The 18,850-nt window shown below is 35.9% G+C and overlaps 1 protein-coding gene across 5 annotated transcripts in view; it reads left to right on the top strand.

Annotated features, from left to right (window-relative positions):
• The window catches only part of PHKB (phosphorylase kinase regulatory subunit beta), a 201,029-nt gene that overhangs the window by 10,014 nt on the left and 172,165 nt on the right, over positions 1-18,850 (top strand). For all 5 annotated transcript variants that reach the window (XM_047789954.1, XM_047789952.1, XM_047789950.1 and 2 more), the window contains one exon: positions 17,199-17,288. In XM_047789954.1, coding sequence (XP_047645910.1) covers positions 17,199-17,288 — 90 coding nt within the window. The remainder of the gene's footprint in view (positions 1-17,198; positions 17,289-18,850) is intronic.

Below are 18,850 nucleotides of genomic sequence, written 5' to 3'. Positions count from 1 at the left end.
GTTCAGGCTAACAGAGACATGTAGACATTTGATTTACCTGTTAAAAGATACTGGGTTTGTGGGAGATAAAAAGTTTTTTTGTTTTTAATTGGTAAATACTTATGTAATTAGGAAGTATCTTTTATGGTTTTTGGGGGGAGTCTTGAAAATACATTTGAAAATAATCCCTGAGTAGAAAATAACAGAAAATTATAACCACACATTTTACATACTTGGTCTTGAAAATTTGGTGAATGCTTTGTGATTGTTCATTGTAGTCTTTTCTTTCTTTGTTTTTCTTTTCTCTTTTTAGGGCCATTGGCATATGGAATTTCCCAGGCTAGGGGTTGAATCAGAGCTGCAGCTGCCGGCCTGTGCCAGAGCCACAGCAACACGGGATCTGAGCCAAATCTGCAACCTACACCATGGCTTATGGCAATGCAGGATCCTTAACCCATTGAGTGAGGCCAGGGATTGAACCTACATCCTCATGGATGCTAGTTGGGTTCATTACTTGCTGAGCCATAACAGGAACTCCCATTGTAGTTTTCTGTGATATGTTTTAAATAAATTTGCATGTGTTCTCATTTTTGTCATATTAGGCATTGGCTGCTTTAATTAGAATGGTTTTAGTCTTTCATACCACCCTGAATGCTCCCGATCTCGTCTGATCTCGGAAGCTAAGCAGGGTCGGGCCTGGTTAGTACTTAGATGGGAGAAGTGATTTTAAAAAGATGAAAAAAAAGGTGCTATTTTAAAAATTTTACTATTTGTTCCCTTTTTTCCCTATAGGTTTTATTATTTTCTTTTTATCAATGATATAACTTTATCTTGGTCCTTTATTTATTTATTAAAGTATATTATTATTATTTTCTTTTTGGCCAAGCCTATGGCATGCAGAAAGTCCTGGGCCAGGGATTGAGCATGATCTATAGCAGTGATGACTCCAGATCTGTAACCTGCCGCATCACCAGGGAGCTCCATATTTTAGCTTCTTTTTCTGTTCGTATTTCACAGATCTTTTGAGGAGGTTGCTTTTTATAGATGAACAGATATGGTATATAAGGTGACTTCCAGAATCAGCAAGGCTCTTTAAGTGTATAATTGAAACCGGCCATTTTTTTAGGTTTTCATATATTATGTCTCATGTGTTATATGTTGTCTTTAAAAAAATATACATCATTAGTTTTTAATTTGTTGTATAAAAATTTTTAAAGCTGATTGTTGTAATTGTTAACTCCCTTTATTATCAATAACCTAACACCATTTCCATTGCCTCCCTTTTCAGCCAAATATTTAAGATTCAGGTCTTATGACTTGGGAGTGAATTTTTGCAGATTCATAGGCCCTGGTCATGGGATGAACAGCCATGTTACTCCTTGTATGACAGATGGAGTCTTGTGGCTAAAGCTGTTCATGAAGATGGGCAAGGACAGGCATAGGGCTTGGGATTGGTCAGTTGGGCTTTGGACAGTCCTTCATAGATGTGTTATCTTCCTGGTGTGTTTTGAAAACATGATGATCTCAGGTGCTTAACTTGTATTCGTTATTTCTATCCTCCTCTAGCAGTTGAACCAGTGAAGAGTTTTCTATACACTTAAATTCTTTTTTTAATGTTGTTGCATTAACTTTTGAAGCTTAATTGTAAATATCTGATGGTTGATTATAGTTGTAAATCATTACTCTGTCAAAAAGGTGATCTTGGCTTTCTGCAGCTTCAGTCACTGGACTCTTTTTTCTCATGTTGTTTTCAGCTTATAGGGCAGCTTATTTTTTATTATTGTTATTAATTTTTTGTGGTAAGCTTTTATCAGCTTCTGATTTAGGATGATTTCAGTTTCATCTTTTTTCCCCCTGTATTCTAAATCTGTTTCTGTCATGAATTTTTATCTGTGTAACCCAATGGCAGTTGTGAAACTCTTAACACTTTAAAAATTAAAAGCAGTGGACTAAACCTCTAAACCTAATGTGATATTTGCTTTCAGATGTTTTGGTAGAAGCACTTATTGATCAAAATTTCAAGAATGGAAATTTTGGCTCAGGTCTCAAGTGTCCTGGGTACAGTGTTTGTAGTGTATGTGTGTGTGTTTGTGTGCATGTAATTTGACCACAGACTTTGTTATCTTAATGTAGGTGGCTTTACTGTATTCTCTTCTCCTTAAGCAAAAACAGTATATTACCTAAATAAGTTTTGAACGACAGAGCACCCTATAGTTGAGTGATTCCACAGGGGGCAACACTGTTAAGTTTTGACCAGTTTGGAGTTGTGGTTTTGGTTAGGCGTCTTCATCTGGAAGTTTGTAGTGAGAAACCTGGAGTTCTATAGAAAGTGCACTGTGTACCATTAATCATTAGGCTTTGCTCATGATGTAGTGTAGTACATAGAGCCATGTCCCACTGGATGACATTTTGGACTTTTCTACTTCTAAATACATTTTTAAAACATACCTTATTTAAAAATAATTTTTTAAAGTCTAATTTTTTTAAACATGTCATTTAGTAGTATAGTAGAATTAGCCATTTCTATTGATGTTATGTCTACTTCGATGGATTTTTTTTTCTTTTCAAATTAAGCCTATTTATTTATTGTCTTTTTAGGGCTCACCCGCAGCATATGGTCGTTCTCAGGGTAGGGTTGAATCAGAGCTGTAGCTGCTGGCCTACAGTACAGCCACAGCAACACCAGAGCCAGGCCGCATCTGCAGCCTACACCACAGCTCACAGCAACATTGGATCCTTAACCCACTGTCAAGGTCAGGGATTGAACTTGCATCCTCATGGATACTAGTTAGGTTTGTTACCGTTGAGCCACGACGGGAACTCTGAGCCTCTTTTAAATATGCCTCATGTAAGCTAGTTGATATGACGTCTTTTAAACATCTTTTAAATGGTCTTGTATTAATAATGAGTTGTCCATGTTAAATATCTTTAATGAAGTTAAAATAAGTGCCTGTTTTCTTAATTTATATATTTCTGAGAGTAATTGTCTTTGCTTTGTGGAATCTTTCTGTGAGGTTTTATCTGTTTTTCCCATCAGTTCCGAGATCCTTGCATTTGGATATGTTATCTTGTTTTCATGGAAATACAGGATGAAGTGCAAATAATTTGTTATACCTCTTAATCCCAGTTTTCAATAGACTTGTAGCTTTGATAATAATCACTTACAAGGATTTTTAAAAAAATGCCCTAGCAGGATGTAAAGTTAATTATTATTATTTGAAGGAATAAAAAAGTGTTTGAGATTTAGAAGTTTTCACTAGATTCTCCTTTTGTACTACTCTATATGATCCTGATATTTGGACGTAAGACCGATACCAAATTTCAGCCTTTCCTCAGTCTAATTTTTCTACCACTTAAATATTTTTTGAATATTCTCTAACCTTTGAATCTCTGCTGTCATTATCTTGATTTAAGGCCCTAGGATACATATTTTAACCAGAAGTGGACTCTTGTGCCTAGGGCTTACCACTTTTCTGCAGTCTTTCACGCTGCCACCAGTTATCTTTCTAAAGTTTTGATCATATGTTGCTCTTACATAAACTTCCCCAGCAGCTCTCCATTATCCAGAGGATAAAATGCAAACCTGGGATCCTTTGGCATCCTTCACTCTTGCACCTCTGGTTTACCTTTCCACCCTTCTCTCCCACTTAGATTCGCTGCTGCAGTGCTGCTAATCTATCTGCAGTTCCCAGATGGGATATGGTTTCTGGCTTTTGCACCTTTATCATGAGGTTCCCTCTGTGTTAGTCTTTCGCTGTAGGCATGGTGCACTCCAGTCATCTTTTATTCTGCTCCAGTGATCTCCTATTTTTACGTATAACCACCTGCCCCCCCATCCTAGTTTTCAATTAATTGCCCTGCTGGTTCCCATGGCACTTTATACATGCTTCTTTCTGTTCTCATGTTATTGCTATTAGGTAATTATATATCCATCTCCTTTCTAGGCTATGAAATCCTTCAGATCAGAGACCAAATCAGTTGTAGTTGTGTATCAGTAGCCCCTGATACAGAGCTTGATGCTGGAGACTTGAATGAATTAATGAATCATGCTGAAAAGAATTAATGCAGTTTTAAAATAGTGTTAACTTCCCAGCATTCTATGTTGTCTCGTCATTTCACCTTTTAATTGATGAATGAAATTTGGTAACTTTATTTTTCAGCTGTTTTTGAATAAGAACATATTTTCATACCAAATATATTTTCCCCATTGGTTAAGTCAAAAAATACTCAAAATTCAAATTATTTAAAAAAAGTAAAATAAATGAAGCGAAATAGTGACCCTAGTGTCACTGTGGTAATGTGTGTGGTAAGTGTTTGACTTGATGAGGGCACTCTTCGTTGTTCTTTTAACTGTGGACAGCATCTCCAGGACCAGACTACATGGCTCTGACTTCCTTTGCCCCTTGCTTATTAAAAAGCTTCAGCAGTCTCTGTGTAGTGATTTTTTGCTTTCCTTGAAGGGAAAATAAAAGAAATCACATAATTATTCATCTACATTTTTATCAAAACGTAAGTCATCAGTAGCATGTTTTTTTACACAGAGAGAAGTTCATTGCTCTCTATTAGGCCTTGTCCATCACAGTATAGACTTTACGTAAGATACCAGGGAACTTCAACTTGGCAATTAAATATCAGGAATTGAAGGAGAGTAAAATGATGCACTTTTAAATGAAGTGAGGGAGATACTAGCTTTTTAAATCTTGCCATCCAGAGTAAGTTTTCAATTTTTCAGAATAAGAAATGATATAAAAGCTTTTTCTGAAAAACTATCAAACACTGTGCTACATAGTGCACTAGAGCAAAATCTTTGTTTTCATGTTAGACCTCATTAGGTCAGAGCCTAGTAGTTACTATGTATTTAACTTAAAGAAGAGAGCTTTTTTTGATTCTTGTTCATTGCAGTTCTCTGGAGCTAATAGAAATAAAAGGAAGTGAAATCTAGGTTAAGGACAGGTGAACAAAGTATATGATGGCTAAGACAGGTTACTTACACAGCTAACGTGGAGAAAGTGCAGTGATCAATATCAGAATTGCTTGGTATTGCAATACTAAGGGTTAGGGTTAGTATTTTGGGGAAAATTGTTGTTAAGACAGCATTTTTTGAATTTAAATGTACTCTTTGAAGCAGATTATATATTGCTGGAAATCTGTAGTATTTTCATAATAAGAAATGAAATTTTCAAGAGAACACCTGAAATTTAACTGTATACTCATCTTTTTTGTTTTATGTGAAACAAACCAAAAACAAGAGTATACTTCAGTGTTTAAGTCCTAGTCCTTCCACTTGCCAGCAGTGTGACTTTAAATCAGTCACTTAACTTCATTTTTTTGTAAATCTGTGACATGGAAGTAGTAGCATTACCTCCATTATAGATTTGTGTGGGTTAAATGAAATCATGCATATTTGCACATGGTAAGTGCTCAAATAATGTTGGCTGTTTTTATTATGCTGGTAATTTTGAGATTATTATATGATTTTTTTACCTGTTTGATCTCTTTGGTTAAAGGTGAATGTATGCATTTACATTCAGTCTGGTCTGATGTGTGTTGGCAGCTCCCATTAAGTGTAGTATGAAATAACTGCCACTGTAGAGCCTTGGGTATTCTTAAAATGCATATTCTGATACAGCAGGTCCAGGATGCAGCCTGAGAGTCTGCCGCTCTAGCCATTCCCCAGGTAAAGCCCTACTGCTAGCGAACGCTCACACTTTGGGGAGCAAAGGTCTGTCTAAAACACCACACTTTTGAGCAGCAGTCCTTTGTAACATCCTTATGTCTTCTCTGTCTTATATTTTAGATGCTAGATCTTGGGCTCTAAATGAAATATTCTTATTTCCCCATCTTAACTTAGTCTTTGGATAAATATGTCATTATTGGCATCATGATTCTCATTAGGATTGATCCTGTAGCTTCTAGGTGTGACTATGGCTGTTTCTGTAGCCTCTTTCATCAGTGTGGCTTTTTGCTTTCATCAGTTTGTTTGTCTGCTCTAGGATCTCATTTCTACCTGGGTTTACTTGGACCAAATCCATTGCCCCAGATGAGCCAGGGCATTTGGGTTGCTGGTTTAGGACTCTGTTTTGAGCCCACCGCTGTACATGAATAACAAAAGTTAAAATTTCCAACAAATGTTCTTGGAAATGACTGGATATTATTCACATTTCCCTCTAGTGTCTTTACCGTACTTTGTTTCTTTAATTATATTTGGTGATCCCTTCTATGTCCAGAAGATCATGTAGTGTCCATTTCAGGAGGCATCTCTGCTGCAGGATATAAAGACTGCCTCTGTTTTCAGGGGGTTGCCTAGCCAGTTGAATGGAAATGAGAGACATATTTGGTCAGCACTAGAAGCTACTAAACTTACTTTTCCCCCAGTCCAGTTTATTTTCCACAACTATTTCTTTGAGCAACGGAAGTGCCGATTGCTTGAAGATCTTTGTGGAGTCCCCTGATGGTGGTGATGGTGGTGGTGTGAGGGGATCTGGTCTTTTTCATATCTCATGTAACTTATTTGAAGCAGAATGATGTCAATAGACTCTGCCTTTAGGAAAGTCTTTTTTTTTTTTCCTTCCCTAAGTATCCTTGAAAGATAAGATTCAACATCTTGTAGCATGAGGGCAGGTGCTTCAAGTAATATAATTATTTGAAAAGGAGAGGAAACAGCATATGATCTTCAAATTAACTACAAAAAACTAGCAAGTTCAAGCCTGATTTCCATGTTATTACAGTGTAGTTTTATTTCATTTGCGGTGGTGTAAGCTGAATACCTTAAATATCCATTGCCATGACTCCAGCTTTCACTGCAATTTTTTACTACTATAAAATTCTTATAACTAAATTATAATGCACATTAAAGTACAGCAAAATTTTAAGTCTTAATGTTTGCCCAGTTACATTCTTTCGGTTTTGTATTACATAAAAAACTAATAGCCCGTAAAAAATATGTCAAAGTTAAGCTACACTTTGAATAGACATGAAACATTTTAAGCCAGACTTGATGGTTTGAACAGTGTATTGCTTGATGAATACATTGAGTACTTAAAGTACTTATAGTATTCCAGTAACATAATTTTAAATGTATGTATTAGAAAGTAGGTTAATTTGTATTCTAATATCTTCATTATAACATAGGCGTGGCAGCCTATGCTTCTTAATGATGGATTTGATTCTGTTTCCAAGTAGCTTTAGTTTGCTGTGTCTTCCCACAGAGATGGCATGGTTTTTTGGGATGTTTGACAGCTGGCCTTAATTAGACTTGGAGGTTGTTAGTGAAATTAACACTAATTAATTGCTAATTTTTTGTTAGCTCTAAATAGTCATGCTTCAGAAATAATTATTCATGTTCATTATGAAGTTCATTGAAGTCCTATTAGCATGGACTCATGTCACTCCTGTGTAGCACAGCCTCATATTTTAGTGGAGGTTTTTCTCCCTCTTCCACCCTTAGTAATGTTCCCTTCTCTAGCATGGTTAGAGAAAGTGTATAGCAACCCAAGGGTACTTTAATATCACACGTACAGCTCAAATTCTGCTCAATTAGAGTAGAATTTTGCTGTTTCCTAACTACTGATTTTTTAAATTGCAGATTTAAAATCACTATGTGGGATATCCATCATCCTTGCATTGCCCCAGAGGATTCTGATGTTAACCTGACAAAGCCAATTTATCAAGAATTCCTTGATGTCTTACTTAGTGACCAGTCCCATGCTAAGTGCTGGAGGAGGTTCAAAAGTTTAAGGGTGAAGAAGGGAAGACAGTCAGCAGTAGTTAATATACCCTGTGTCAGTGCTCTACTTATAATATTTCATTTAAGTCTCACAGCAATCCTGTGAGGTTAAATGATGTTCCCCCACTTTACAGATGAGACCTAGCTCAGAGGGAGCTCAAGCCCAGAAAGTTGTGAAGGACATAACTGTGCTTGTACTCAAGGTCTCTCTGTTTTCACAGCCCATGTTCTTTCCACAGCCTCTTAGGTGTTATGACAGTCTATTCAGGAGCTTCCTTCCACCTGAGGGTAGAGGAGGAGGGGCGGCACAGAGCAGGGAGACCTCTCTTTTACTTGATTGGACCTTGGGATTACCCTTATTCACTAGAGTGAAAGGTGGCTTGCAGACATTGTGATGGATTCCATACAAGAAAGTTTGGTCAGTTATGATTCGCAGAAGGCAGTTCATTGACACACACTCTCAGGACAGCCTTGGAGCAAACTGCAAAGTCTGAGCATATAGTGTAGGAAATGGAAAAACATCTCGGCCCTGTTTTGCTTAGCTAGTGGTCTAACTTTCATTGGCATTTTGATGAGAAGAAAATTAACTAGCATTCATTGTCTACAAACTCTATACTGTCAGAAGTATTTCTAGTTTTATTCTGGTTGAGAATATTTTAATTCTTATGGTTAGTTTACTTTGCTAATTCATTGTTTATTTTGATTTTTTTTGATTAACATTCCTGTCTTCAGGCTTACCCTACAAAGCGTTATCAGGACAGTTTATAATAGTCGTTATACCATTCATATTAAATTCATTGCTGAGCTCTGCCAAGATAAGAAATACAGACCAGGCTTCATCAAAGTGTAAATGATAAAGGGAAATGGATCATTTCCACTTTTCAAATTGCTGGATAGCTTGAAAGTATTATTTCTATAGGACTTATGTTGAATAACATATGACATGGCAAAATGCCTAATGTCACATGTTTTTATCACTATAATAAGAGAAGATGTAATAAAATTAAATATTTCTTGTAAAGAATGAGAATGGTTATAGTGAAGTTCTTTTTCCCCTCTATGTAATTAAATTAATACTTAACAAAGCTGCTATTATTTAAGTCTTTGAAATTTGAAATTTAAAATTTTCACATGTAGTGTGAGTATGAAATAATGACTCTGGGTTTCTTTTGAGAAATCTTACATGTTCAGATTAGTATTATCCTTTATAAAGTGGCTCACTTGTAAGCTATATACATTTATTCTGTTGATCAAATCATTTTAAAATTATATCCTTTTATGATTTCTTTCACATTTTCCTTTTTGAGTAATAGATGAACAGAATAAACCAAATTACTATATGGTCGCAGCTTAGGTTATTGATCAGTCAGTCTTACTTCATGTGTTTTGATGAATCACCTTATTCATTGCTGCTGATTCCGACTAACTGTTGGCAAATTTCAGATATCAGAGGATATTAATTCCATTTGTTTATTAAATATTTATTGAGTGCTCGCTGTGTGCCAGGCACTGTTGGCACTGGGGTTATAACAGTGAAGGAAACGACTGCTCCTGAGAAATTTTCATTTTCATAACTGTGCCACTTCTGAATGCATTTTTTTCATAAAGGGAGTTCCAGAAACTTTTTAGAAACATTAGTATTGCTGGAATACACCTCTGACCTCACAGAAATCATATGCATTCATGGTGTGTTATGGCAAGTGACTCTACTAGACTATAAATAAGAAAGGAAAATGAAATAACTAATTGAGTGATTGGAATTCATAAGGTCAACACATGAAACATCAACCAGATTTAATATCCTTAAATAGATTTTATAGGCTGTGCTCCTGCCTTAAAGGTCACTGGAAGAGCTTAATACCTTTTTATTAAAAATAAAATAGGAACAGTGGAATGGCCTTTTCACATCTTATTTGGATAAGTTGAAGAGGCAAATTTTACTTCATTTTTATGAAGTTGTGATATTTTATATTTGCCACTTCATATTTTACATTTAAAATATGTTTCTTAGTCAACTTCCCATGGAGAAAAATAGATTTAAGAAGTTGAGGATTCAAATGAATTGTGATAATAAATTGGGGTTACGTATACTTGTGTGTATATAAATACGTACATATAATTTTGGAGAAGTCTGTTGTTTAAAGCAGAAAGTGAAAGCAGTGATTAAGAGCTCATAATTCTTCCTAGTCAAGCATTTTTATGAGGTTTCATGGTATACGAAAAAGATCACACACATAGTTTGTCTTTAGATAACCCTGTGTTCAATTTCAGACTGCCATTTAATAACTTCTCTGGGCCTCAATTTAATGCCAACATCATTCCTTTGTCAGGATAATGAAATGGGATAATGTATATAAAGTATCTTATACAGTGCAAAATAGTATGCATTCAAAATTTCCCTTATTTCAAAAAAACTATACAAGCAGTAAATGAGTACATTCCTATGCACTGTTTAGATAATCAGAGATATATACAGTAATAATATTATTAGTTACTGTCCTTGCCCTAGTAGTAATTATTTTTAAGTTTGTTGTATAGCCTAAGTTTTTAAAATAGTTGTTTATATATGCATATACATTTGGAAACATCACACATACCTAGTTATTTTTGCTTCATTTTGCAGCACAGTACACTGTACATCTTGTTCTGTTACAATACTTTTTCACACTATTTTTGGTCCTTCATGATATATGAATAGATTACCTCTTTAACTGTTTCAAGGTATTTCTTTGGAGTTGTCATAATATATTCATTCCCCTATTAGGGGCATATTTATTCTTTAATGTTTTAAATTTCTATGCATGGTGGAACTGAACAGTAGAGAAAACCATAGTTAAGTTTCATTTCTTTGTTTTGCAAGGAAAGACTGGTGCTCTTGAAGATGCAGAAAATGCCGAGGCATGTATAACAGTGTATTCAAATCTTTTAACTGTAAAAGTTCACAGATAGCCATTTTAAAGTTAGTAAAATAGGTTTTTCAACTTGTCTAATCATGAAAGTCTGCCTAGGTGGGACTTGATCATTAAATCAAGTTGGATGGGACAGAAGCAGGGGAAAGCATAGCCTGTGGGAATAATGTTGTAAACTGGTTATCAAAAGTTACCTGAACAGGGAGTTCCCGTTATGGCTCAGCTGTAATGAACCCAACTAGTATCCCTGAGGACACGGGTTTGATCCCTGGCCTTGCTCAGTGGGTTAAGGATATGGCATTGCCATGAGCTGTGGTGTAGGTTGCAGATACTGCTCGGATCCTGTGTTGCTGTGGCTGTGGTGTAGGCCGGCAGCTATAGCTCCAATTTGACCCCTGGCCTGGGAACTTCCATATGCCACTGGGCAGCCCTAAAAAGACAAAAAAAAAAAGTTTCCCGAACAAACTTTTCAGGAAAACTATTTATGTCATGTCTCTCTATGCTTTCCCTTCTACCAAAATTTCACTGCCATTTACTGTGTACTAGATGTGGTCCCTGCTATTGATCAGCTTTCAGTATAGTATAACACATTAATCAAAGAGTGAAAATAAAATGTGTTATCATAAGCAAGAACTCTACTTAAGGTATTTATAAAACACTGTAAACAATGCAGAATATGGAGTTCCTGTTGTGGCTCAGCAGGTTAAGAACCTAACTAGTGTCCATGAGAATGCGGGTTCCATCCCTGGCCTCGCTCAGTGGGTTAAGGATCCAGGGTTGCTGCAGGCTCTGGCAAAGGCTGCAGATGCAGCTTGAATCCAGCATTGCTGTGGTGTTGGCTGGCAGCTGCAGCTCTGACTAGACTCTTGGCCCGGGAACTTCCATATGTTGTGGGTGCTGCCCTAAGGGAAAAAAAATGCAGAATGTGGAATAATTAACTCTGCCTGTGGGAATCCAAGAAGGCCTCCCTCTGGTTGTCCTGGTGGCCTAGCGGGTTAAGGATCTAGCATTGTCACTACTGTGGTGAGGGTTTGATCCCTGGCCCTGGGAACCTTAGCATGCCACAGGTGTGTCCTGCCCACCCCCAATATCGCAAAAAGAAGGCCTCCCACTAATCATGTGGGTCACCCAGTTCAGTAAATATTTGGATCGAGTGTCAACATTAGGAATACAAAGTTGATTACATATTAGAATAACTTGTCCTTTCTATAGTAGTATCCTGTTAGTTTTTACCAGTGGAAGAGTAAAAGGAAATTTTAAGATGAAGAAATTATCATCCAAAGTTAATAATTTAAATTTCAAAGTTGCCTGAAATGTAAAGTGCATTTTGCCATTTCTTGTAAAAAGCGCATTTGTCATTTAATTCAATAGTGCTTCTGGGAATTTAGACCAGAGATGGGCAAACGTTTTCCATAAAGAGATAGATAGATAATATATATTTTAGACTTTGTGGGCCATGTGGGTTTTCTCACAACTACTCAATTTTGTTTGACATCACTGAATGCAGTTTTTGGAAGAGATACATGCTGTTACATAAATTTCCAATATACAGATTTATAGGTATAAATAAACCAAGCATGTATAATAGTAAAGTATAGTAAACTAAGAAATGATGAGGTTTGGGTATTTATTACCTTTATTTTTAATAATTAATTGTAAGTTTATGTGATTTAATTTTCAAATATGGCTTGTTTCACAATCGGTCCCCAAATTCCCAAAATTAGTCCTAAAATTCCTGAAAATTTAATAGTCAACTCTTTCTAGTCAGTTCTAGCTAGTTCTAGTGTCCTACTGGCTGTATCAGTGTGTAGGAATATTTTGCAGTATTATTTATGAGGGCAAAAATAGGAAGCAAGTTATATACCCACTGATGGGGGCTTGTGAAATAACTTGTAATATATTAATACCCCAGAATATAGAGTATCTGTCAGAAAGAGCTCTCACCTTTAGTGATTTCCCTATGCAGTGTTGAAAGAGAGGAGCAAGGTGCAAGGATGGGTCTGTGTCATGATCCCATTTTTATAAAACAAGCAAGGACAGACTCTCCTCTAATTTATGTATGTATGTTAGATTACATAAACATGGTCACGAGGACAGAGGAGGGCAAGAGATGAGGTAAGGAATAAAAGGACTTAGATCCATGAGAAAAACAGCATGTATGTCATGATCCTATATATGGTAACTTTTGTATGTATATGTGATATATGTATATTTTATAGTACATATACATAAAATAATTTCTATGTATCAAACTTAAAAAAATGCCTGAAAGGAATGTACCAAAATGTTAATGATAGCTTTTTAGGGTGATAGATTATCTTTGTTTTAATCTGAAAAGAAATTATTTTAATTGAGGGAGAAAATCAGAATCCTACAGTCCTTTCTAAGGATTTAGATTTATAAAATTCTCTGTCCTATGAAAGGGCATACTTGGATTAGTGTGTCAATGAAATTTACCCTTTAGTGATATACTTTTTTTTTTTTGTCTTTTTGCCTTTTCTAGGGCCGCTTCTGTGGCGTATGGGGGTTCCCAGGCTAGGGGTGGAATTGGAGCTATTGTTACAAGCCTACACCACAGCCACAGCAATGCAGGATCCGAGCTGTGTCTGTGACCTATACCACAGCTCACAGCAATGCTGGACCCTTAACCCACTGAGCGAGGCCAGGAATTGAACCCGCAACCTCATGGTTCCTAGTTGGATTCGTTAACCACTGAGCCACGACGGGAACTCCTACTTCTTATCTAAATCTTCATGTATATCACTCCAAAAAAATCTTAGTGTGTGGTATCTTGGTTTGTAAGATGCATTTAAATTTTAGAACTATACTAAGTATGGTATATGTAAAATGTTTATAACAACATCTTTTTGGATTTCAGTTGTTATTTTCATATTTAGAAGGCAATTCATTATTTGAAATTATTATTTTCAGAGATTGCAATGTGTCAGTTTCCTGTTCTCTGAGCCCCACAGGGAGATTGAATTTTCCTGTCCTTTGTCTTTTAAGGAACTCACCGTCTACCTTATTTTATACACACACACACACACACACACACACACACCATGCAAACACACACACACATCTTATTTAAAAGCTTATTTTACCTTTCTTCCGAACTTGTAGATACCTTGGTAGCCTGCTAGATGTATGATCCAGAGTTCTTATGCATCCACTGTATATATTAACTGAATGAATAAATAATGATGATATTTATCTTAGTCTACCATCCTACAGGGAAAAAGACAAAAAAGTCATCAAAGTCTTGATTAATAATATTTTTGTAGGTGTTGAAGAGCTTTGAATTGTATAAAGTACGATGCCCAAATAATATACTATTGATGTTGTTTTGGTTAGCTAATCAGTTTTCCATCTTGAATTTCTTCATGAGTAACCTTTTTTAAAATTCTTTTAATGGTTGCTGTTTGTACTACCGGTGCTATTTTGTGATTTCTTAAAAGCCTTTCCATACATAACACTCAGAAACCTTCTGGCTTTATAGTGCAAAATTTGGAAAGCCTTTTGATAAGTTTTTTCTTTTTCTTAATATTGTTTTTGTCTCACAGAAGTGTCTTGAAAAACTCATTCTTTAATCTCCTTGTTAGTAAATAGCCTTTTGTTCCTTCATGATAAAGCTGTAATATTTCTCTTCAGCAATTTCTGCTTCATTTTCTCTTGTATTGTTCTTTGTCACTGTAGCTCTTTGACAGTAATGTGCTCTGAAATGAAGATATAGATTGTATTTTTCTAATACAAAGGGAATTCTCAGGTAAAAAATCTGGTTGACATGTTTAAACACATTTTACAAACTGGATAACTGATGCATTTCATTTTATTTTGTGGTGTTTGGATATAGGCAAAATTCAAATGGGAAAAACATGGAGAGAAAAAATTTATATTCTAAATTTTTATTTTTTTTTACTCTAGACGTTTCTTTAAGTTTTCTGTAATTTTGCATTTGTCATTGTTTTTGGGAAGTTTACTCCATTGTTGGTTGCCTTCTCTTCCACATTTTCATTTGTTTTGATACTTTTCACGTCTCATTCTTATTTAAAATGTTTCCATTGAGTACTTTTCTTTGACTTCACAATTGTGGTATTGGTCACCATAAATTGTGAGGAATATCCTTATTTAAATTTTTTTTTCTTTTTCTTTTTTTGTCTTTTTGCCATTTCTTGGGCCGCTCCCGCGGCATATGGAGTTTCCCAGGCTAGAGGTCTAATCGGAGCTGTAGCCACCAGCCTAGGCCAGAGCCACAGCAACATGGGATCCGAGCCGCGTCTGCAACCTACACCACAGCTTAAGGATCCGGCAACACCGGATCCTTAACCCACTGAGCAAGGCCAGGGATTGAACCCGCAACCTCATGGTTCCTAGTCGGATTCGTTAACCACTGCACCATGACGGGAATTCCAATCCTTATTTAATTTTATGCAGTTACTTTAGAAGCAATAGTGGTGATCAGTACAACGGTGACATTTATCTAGCCAACCTGTTCCTAATTCACTGTGGGCTTTCTTTGAAGGTATAGGAAGGTATTAGAGAATATAGATTCTCAGTGAATCATGTGATTTTACTTTTCTGCTGTGCTTTGAACATCTTCAGTTTTAACTGTTAATGAATGGGTACTTATTTTCTTGAAAAGTCTGGTTTTCCATTTGTTTATTTATTTTTGCTTCTAAGAAACTCCATGGGTGTTTTTTATTGAGAAACGTTAGATGATGGAATCATTTTAGGCTTTTTTGGGAAGTGAGGGGCACTTTAAGTGTAATAGCACTTTTAAAGGAAGTATTTTTTTTGCTCTAAAAACCATGATAACATGTTTTTAAAATAATCTTTCAGAATAAATTCACCTATTATAATGCAGGTGGATTTCACTTTTGCATATTCTCTCTCAGTCTTTAACCATATGCACATGTATTATTTACCTAACTGTAATGGAAATATATATGCAACTTCTGGTGATTTTATTTTTCTTATAGGAGGCAAAATATTAGGTCTACAAATAATGCTAAAAATAAAAAGAAATGTTCTTCATCCATAATCATTTCACCTCAGCAAAGGTGAAATGATTAAAAGTGAATTCCTCTTTAATTTTTGTATATATGTATGCACAGTTACAACAAGTGGTGATTTGTACCTGATTTTACCTGATTAATTATGGATGAATTTCACTAAGAGTGTGCGGACCCCCATAGCTCAGCACCTGACATGCAAGCAGTTATTCCTTCTCGACTGCCAAGCTGCCCATATCTTGCCCATATACTTAAACCTACCCAGAGCTAATTGAATGCAGAGAGGCAGAGGGCATGTCTGGCCCTCACCACCTTTGCAGTCCTGATGCTTTTCTGTCTGTGTTGATAGCCCTCTCCATATTTCACTATGGGGCCATTCTGGTTGGTATGACTCTGAAGGCTTTTTTAGAAAAATGGCTTCACTCAGAGCAGGTCATTTTGTCTTCCTTGTTTTTATCCACAAATCATCTCTCTTTCCAACAGAAGATATTTGGACTATTGCCAGAATGTGTAGATCCTTAGCTTACTTCCTTCATAGCATTTACTCTCTGCCTAAACACAAGAGCATTCCCAGTGTCTTGGCTTTAAACTGGCATACTGGACATAACAATTTTACAAACATAAATGCTTTAAGAAACATATTCTTAATGCATGCCAACACAAAACTCCCCCTACCCCTGGCCAGGTAAATTATAGATTCACTCTTGTGCTATATTGTTAGACTATGTGACATGCGTTACCTGATTCCCAGGGTGAATTAATTTTAACCTTGAGATGTTTATAATTTCTGAGTGCTCTTAAGAAGAGTAAGAGTCAGTACTTAGTCTGATGGCTCAAGGGTCAGATGTCTTCCTTTCAGTCAGCAGTTGAGAAAGTGTACTAGTCAAGTGAGCAATTTTCTATATTCATTTTGTGGCAGATTATCATGATTAATGTGTATTCTGTAGCTTTGGAGCAGTGTACTCTGCTGATATCTTGGAGTAGTTTCTATGGTTGAGAAGTAGGGATGGTTTCTGCTCATAGTCTAGATAATAAGACAAGTGTTATCTACCTTGGAGAAAGTAGAGGCTTCAGGATTTCAAGGTGAAAACTATCTGAATATTCATGAAGTAGATGACTTTGGAACATGTAGCATCTTTTTCCTTGAGGATTTGAGGGAATGATCATTTGACAGAAAATTACCTGATAAAGCATGAGGATAAGGTATAAGGTTTGGATTTCAGGACATGGAAGTAGATATATTTTTCAGAAGGAACTAAAATTATCAAGCTACTGACTCCTGCAGGAGTATTAATGATATATGAGTTGTTAGGACTGGTATACACATGAATTAGTTGGATTCACTGCTGGGGGTGAGAGTGGGGCTATCTCAGCATTTGGAAATATTATTACAAGGGTGTTTTCTTCTTTCTCCTTTCCCCACCCAAAGTTTGGCCAGTAGTGAAATAATGATAGCTCACTGTACAAATGAAAATTAGATGGCTAAATTAGTGCTTTTTCTTTTGTTTAGAAGTTTCTCTGTTTATCTGGGTGAAAATGACTGAATTTGATAGGTTTTCTTTTTTCTTTCAGGCTCAGTTTATGAACCTCTTAAAAGCATTAATCTTCCAAGACCTGATAATGAAACTCTGTGGGAAAAGTTGGATCACTATTACAGAATTGGTAAGCAAAACCTGAGGAAAACATGTCCTTAGGTAGCTATGATTAGTATTTATTCTGCTTCTTGTATTACATACATTGTATAGATGATGTTCTCTCATTTGGATGTGGTGGTAGTTTCAGTGCTTAGACAGATATATATATATATTCCAATTGCACATTGATATGGGGACTTTAAAAGGAATCTGGTAGGTCATATCTGTCCCTTGAATAATTTTAAAACTGTCCCAGTGTCCTCTGTGTCCTTTTAGCCCTACTAAACATTAGCAGATTTGAGGACTAGAAGCTATTTCTTGAATAATTCTTACACAAGGATTTTGTAGAAGTACTCTTTGCTCATTTACCTACAATGGTTCCTATGTAGTCCTGAACCTGTCCTAATCATTGAGATACAAAAGGTAATCTCAGGTTACTGTTACTAATATCAGGTCCCTGTTTTTTTGTTGTTCTTTTGTTTTTACCAGGATCAACCCAGCAAATTTTGTTATTTGATGTGAGTAAGCGGTGTATATATTGGGCTGCTCATTGTTCATCAGACCATTATTTTGGAAATGTGTACTTATTTTTTGTCAGATTACTTCTTGTGCCATTTATGTGGCCTAGTATGTCACATATAAAATTTAGTTTATTTGTCTCCCAAAGGGGAAGGATTTTGTTTGTTTGTTTGTGTTAACCTCATGTAAAACCTTAATTCACCTTATTTTGGCCAAGATTCTGGTTTATATTATGTTGCCCATTCATTATCTTTGTAGCCATAACTCGGCGAAGAGATTTAACTACCTTTTAAAAGAAATGTCAACTGTATACTTTGGACTATGAGGGCCAGTTTTTTACTCTGGCAAAATAATAAATAGCCTGGTATTCTCAAAGAATTGATAATGGTAACGTTAGTTTAGTCTGAGAAAAAGAAATTTAATTCCTTAATCTCTGTGAAGGACCAGAGTACTTTAGAACTTTGAAAAACTATCCGAAAAGTAGTTGACGTAGGCCAGTCTAGATTAGGGTAATTTAACTTATTTGGGGGAAAAGCATTCTTCATCCACTTATGGTTAGACAGGAATAAAATAGATTTTAGGAAATGTAATTTTAGTGTGTTTGTTTTTCTATTTTAGGACCCTTTCATAAAAGGTACTATAGTCTGCCTTCCATATCTGCAGGCTCAGAACCTGCGGATGTGGAGGGCCCACTGCATGAGCCATTTTAGATAAGGGCCTTGAGTGTCTGAGGGTTTGGTATGCATGTGGGTCCTGGAATTTTCCTGTGCACACTGAGGGACAGCTGTAAAACATTGATTTCAGATCTCTTGCACTTAACTGGGATGTTCGTAAAATAATTATTTGCTTGCTGTTTTCATGTTATGTAAGGATCAGTTTTGAAATGTTAAATGTACCACTAACCTGTACAATATGTAACATGAATACATTGCTCTGAAGACCAGGTGTAAATTAGTCATCAGTGAAAAATAGGATTCTGGCCTCTTTAGCAGCTGAATTAGCTTTGTATTTAGCAAATATTTGCAATTCTTTGTTGCGCATTTGCTTTATTTTTCCTGTTTCACTGATTTG

The sequence above is a fragment of the Phacochoerus africanus genome, chromosome 8 (assembly GCF_016906955.1).
Source record: "Phacochoerus africanus isolate WHEZ1 chromosome 8, ROS_Pafr_v1, whole genome shotgun sequence".
In the NCBI taxonomy this organism is placed as follows: Eukaryota; Metazoa; Chordata; class Mammalia; order Artiodactyla; family Suidae; genus Phacochoerus; species Phacochoerus africanus.
The sequence above is the reverse complement of the archived record's forward strand: the minus strand, read 5'-3'. Positions and strand labels throughout refer to the sequence as shown.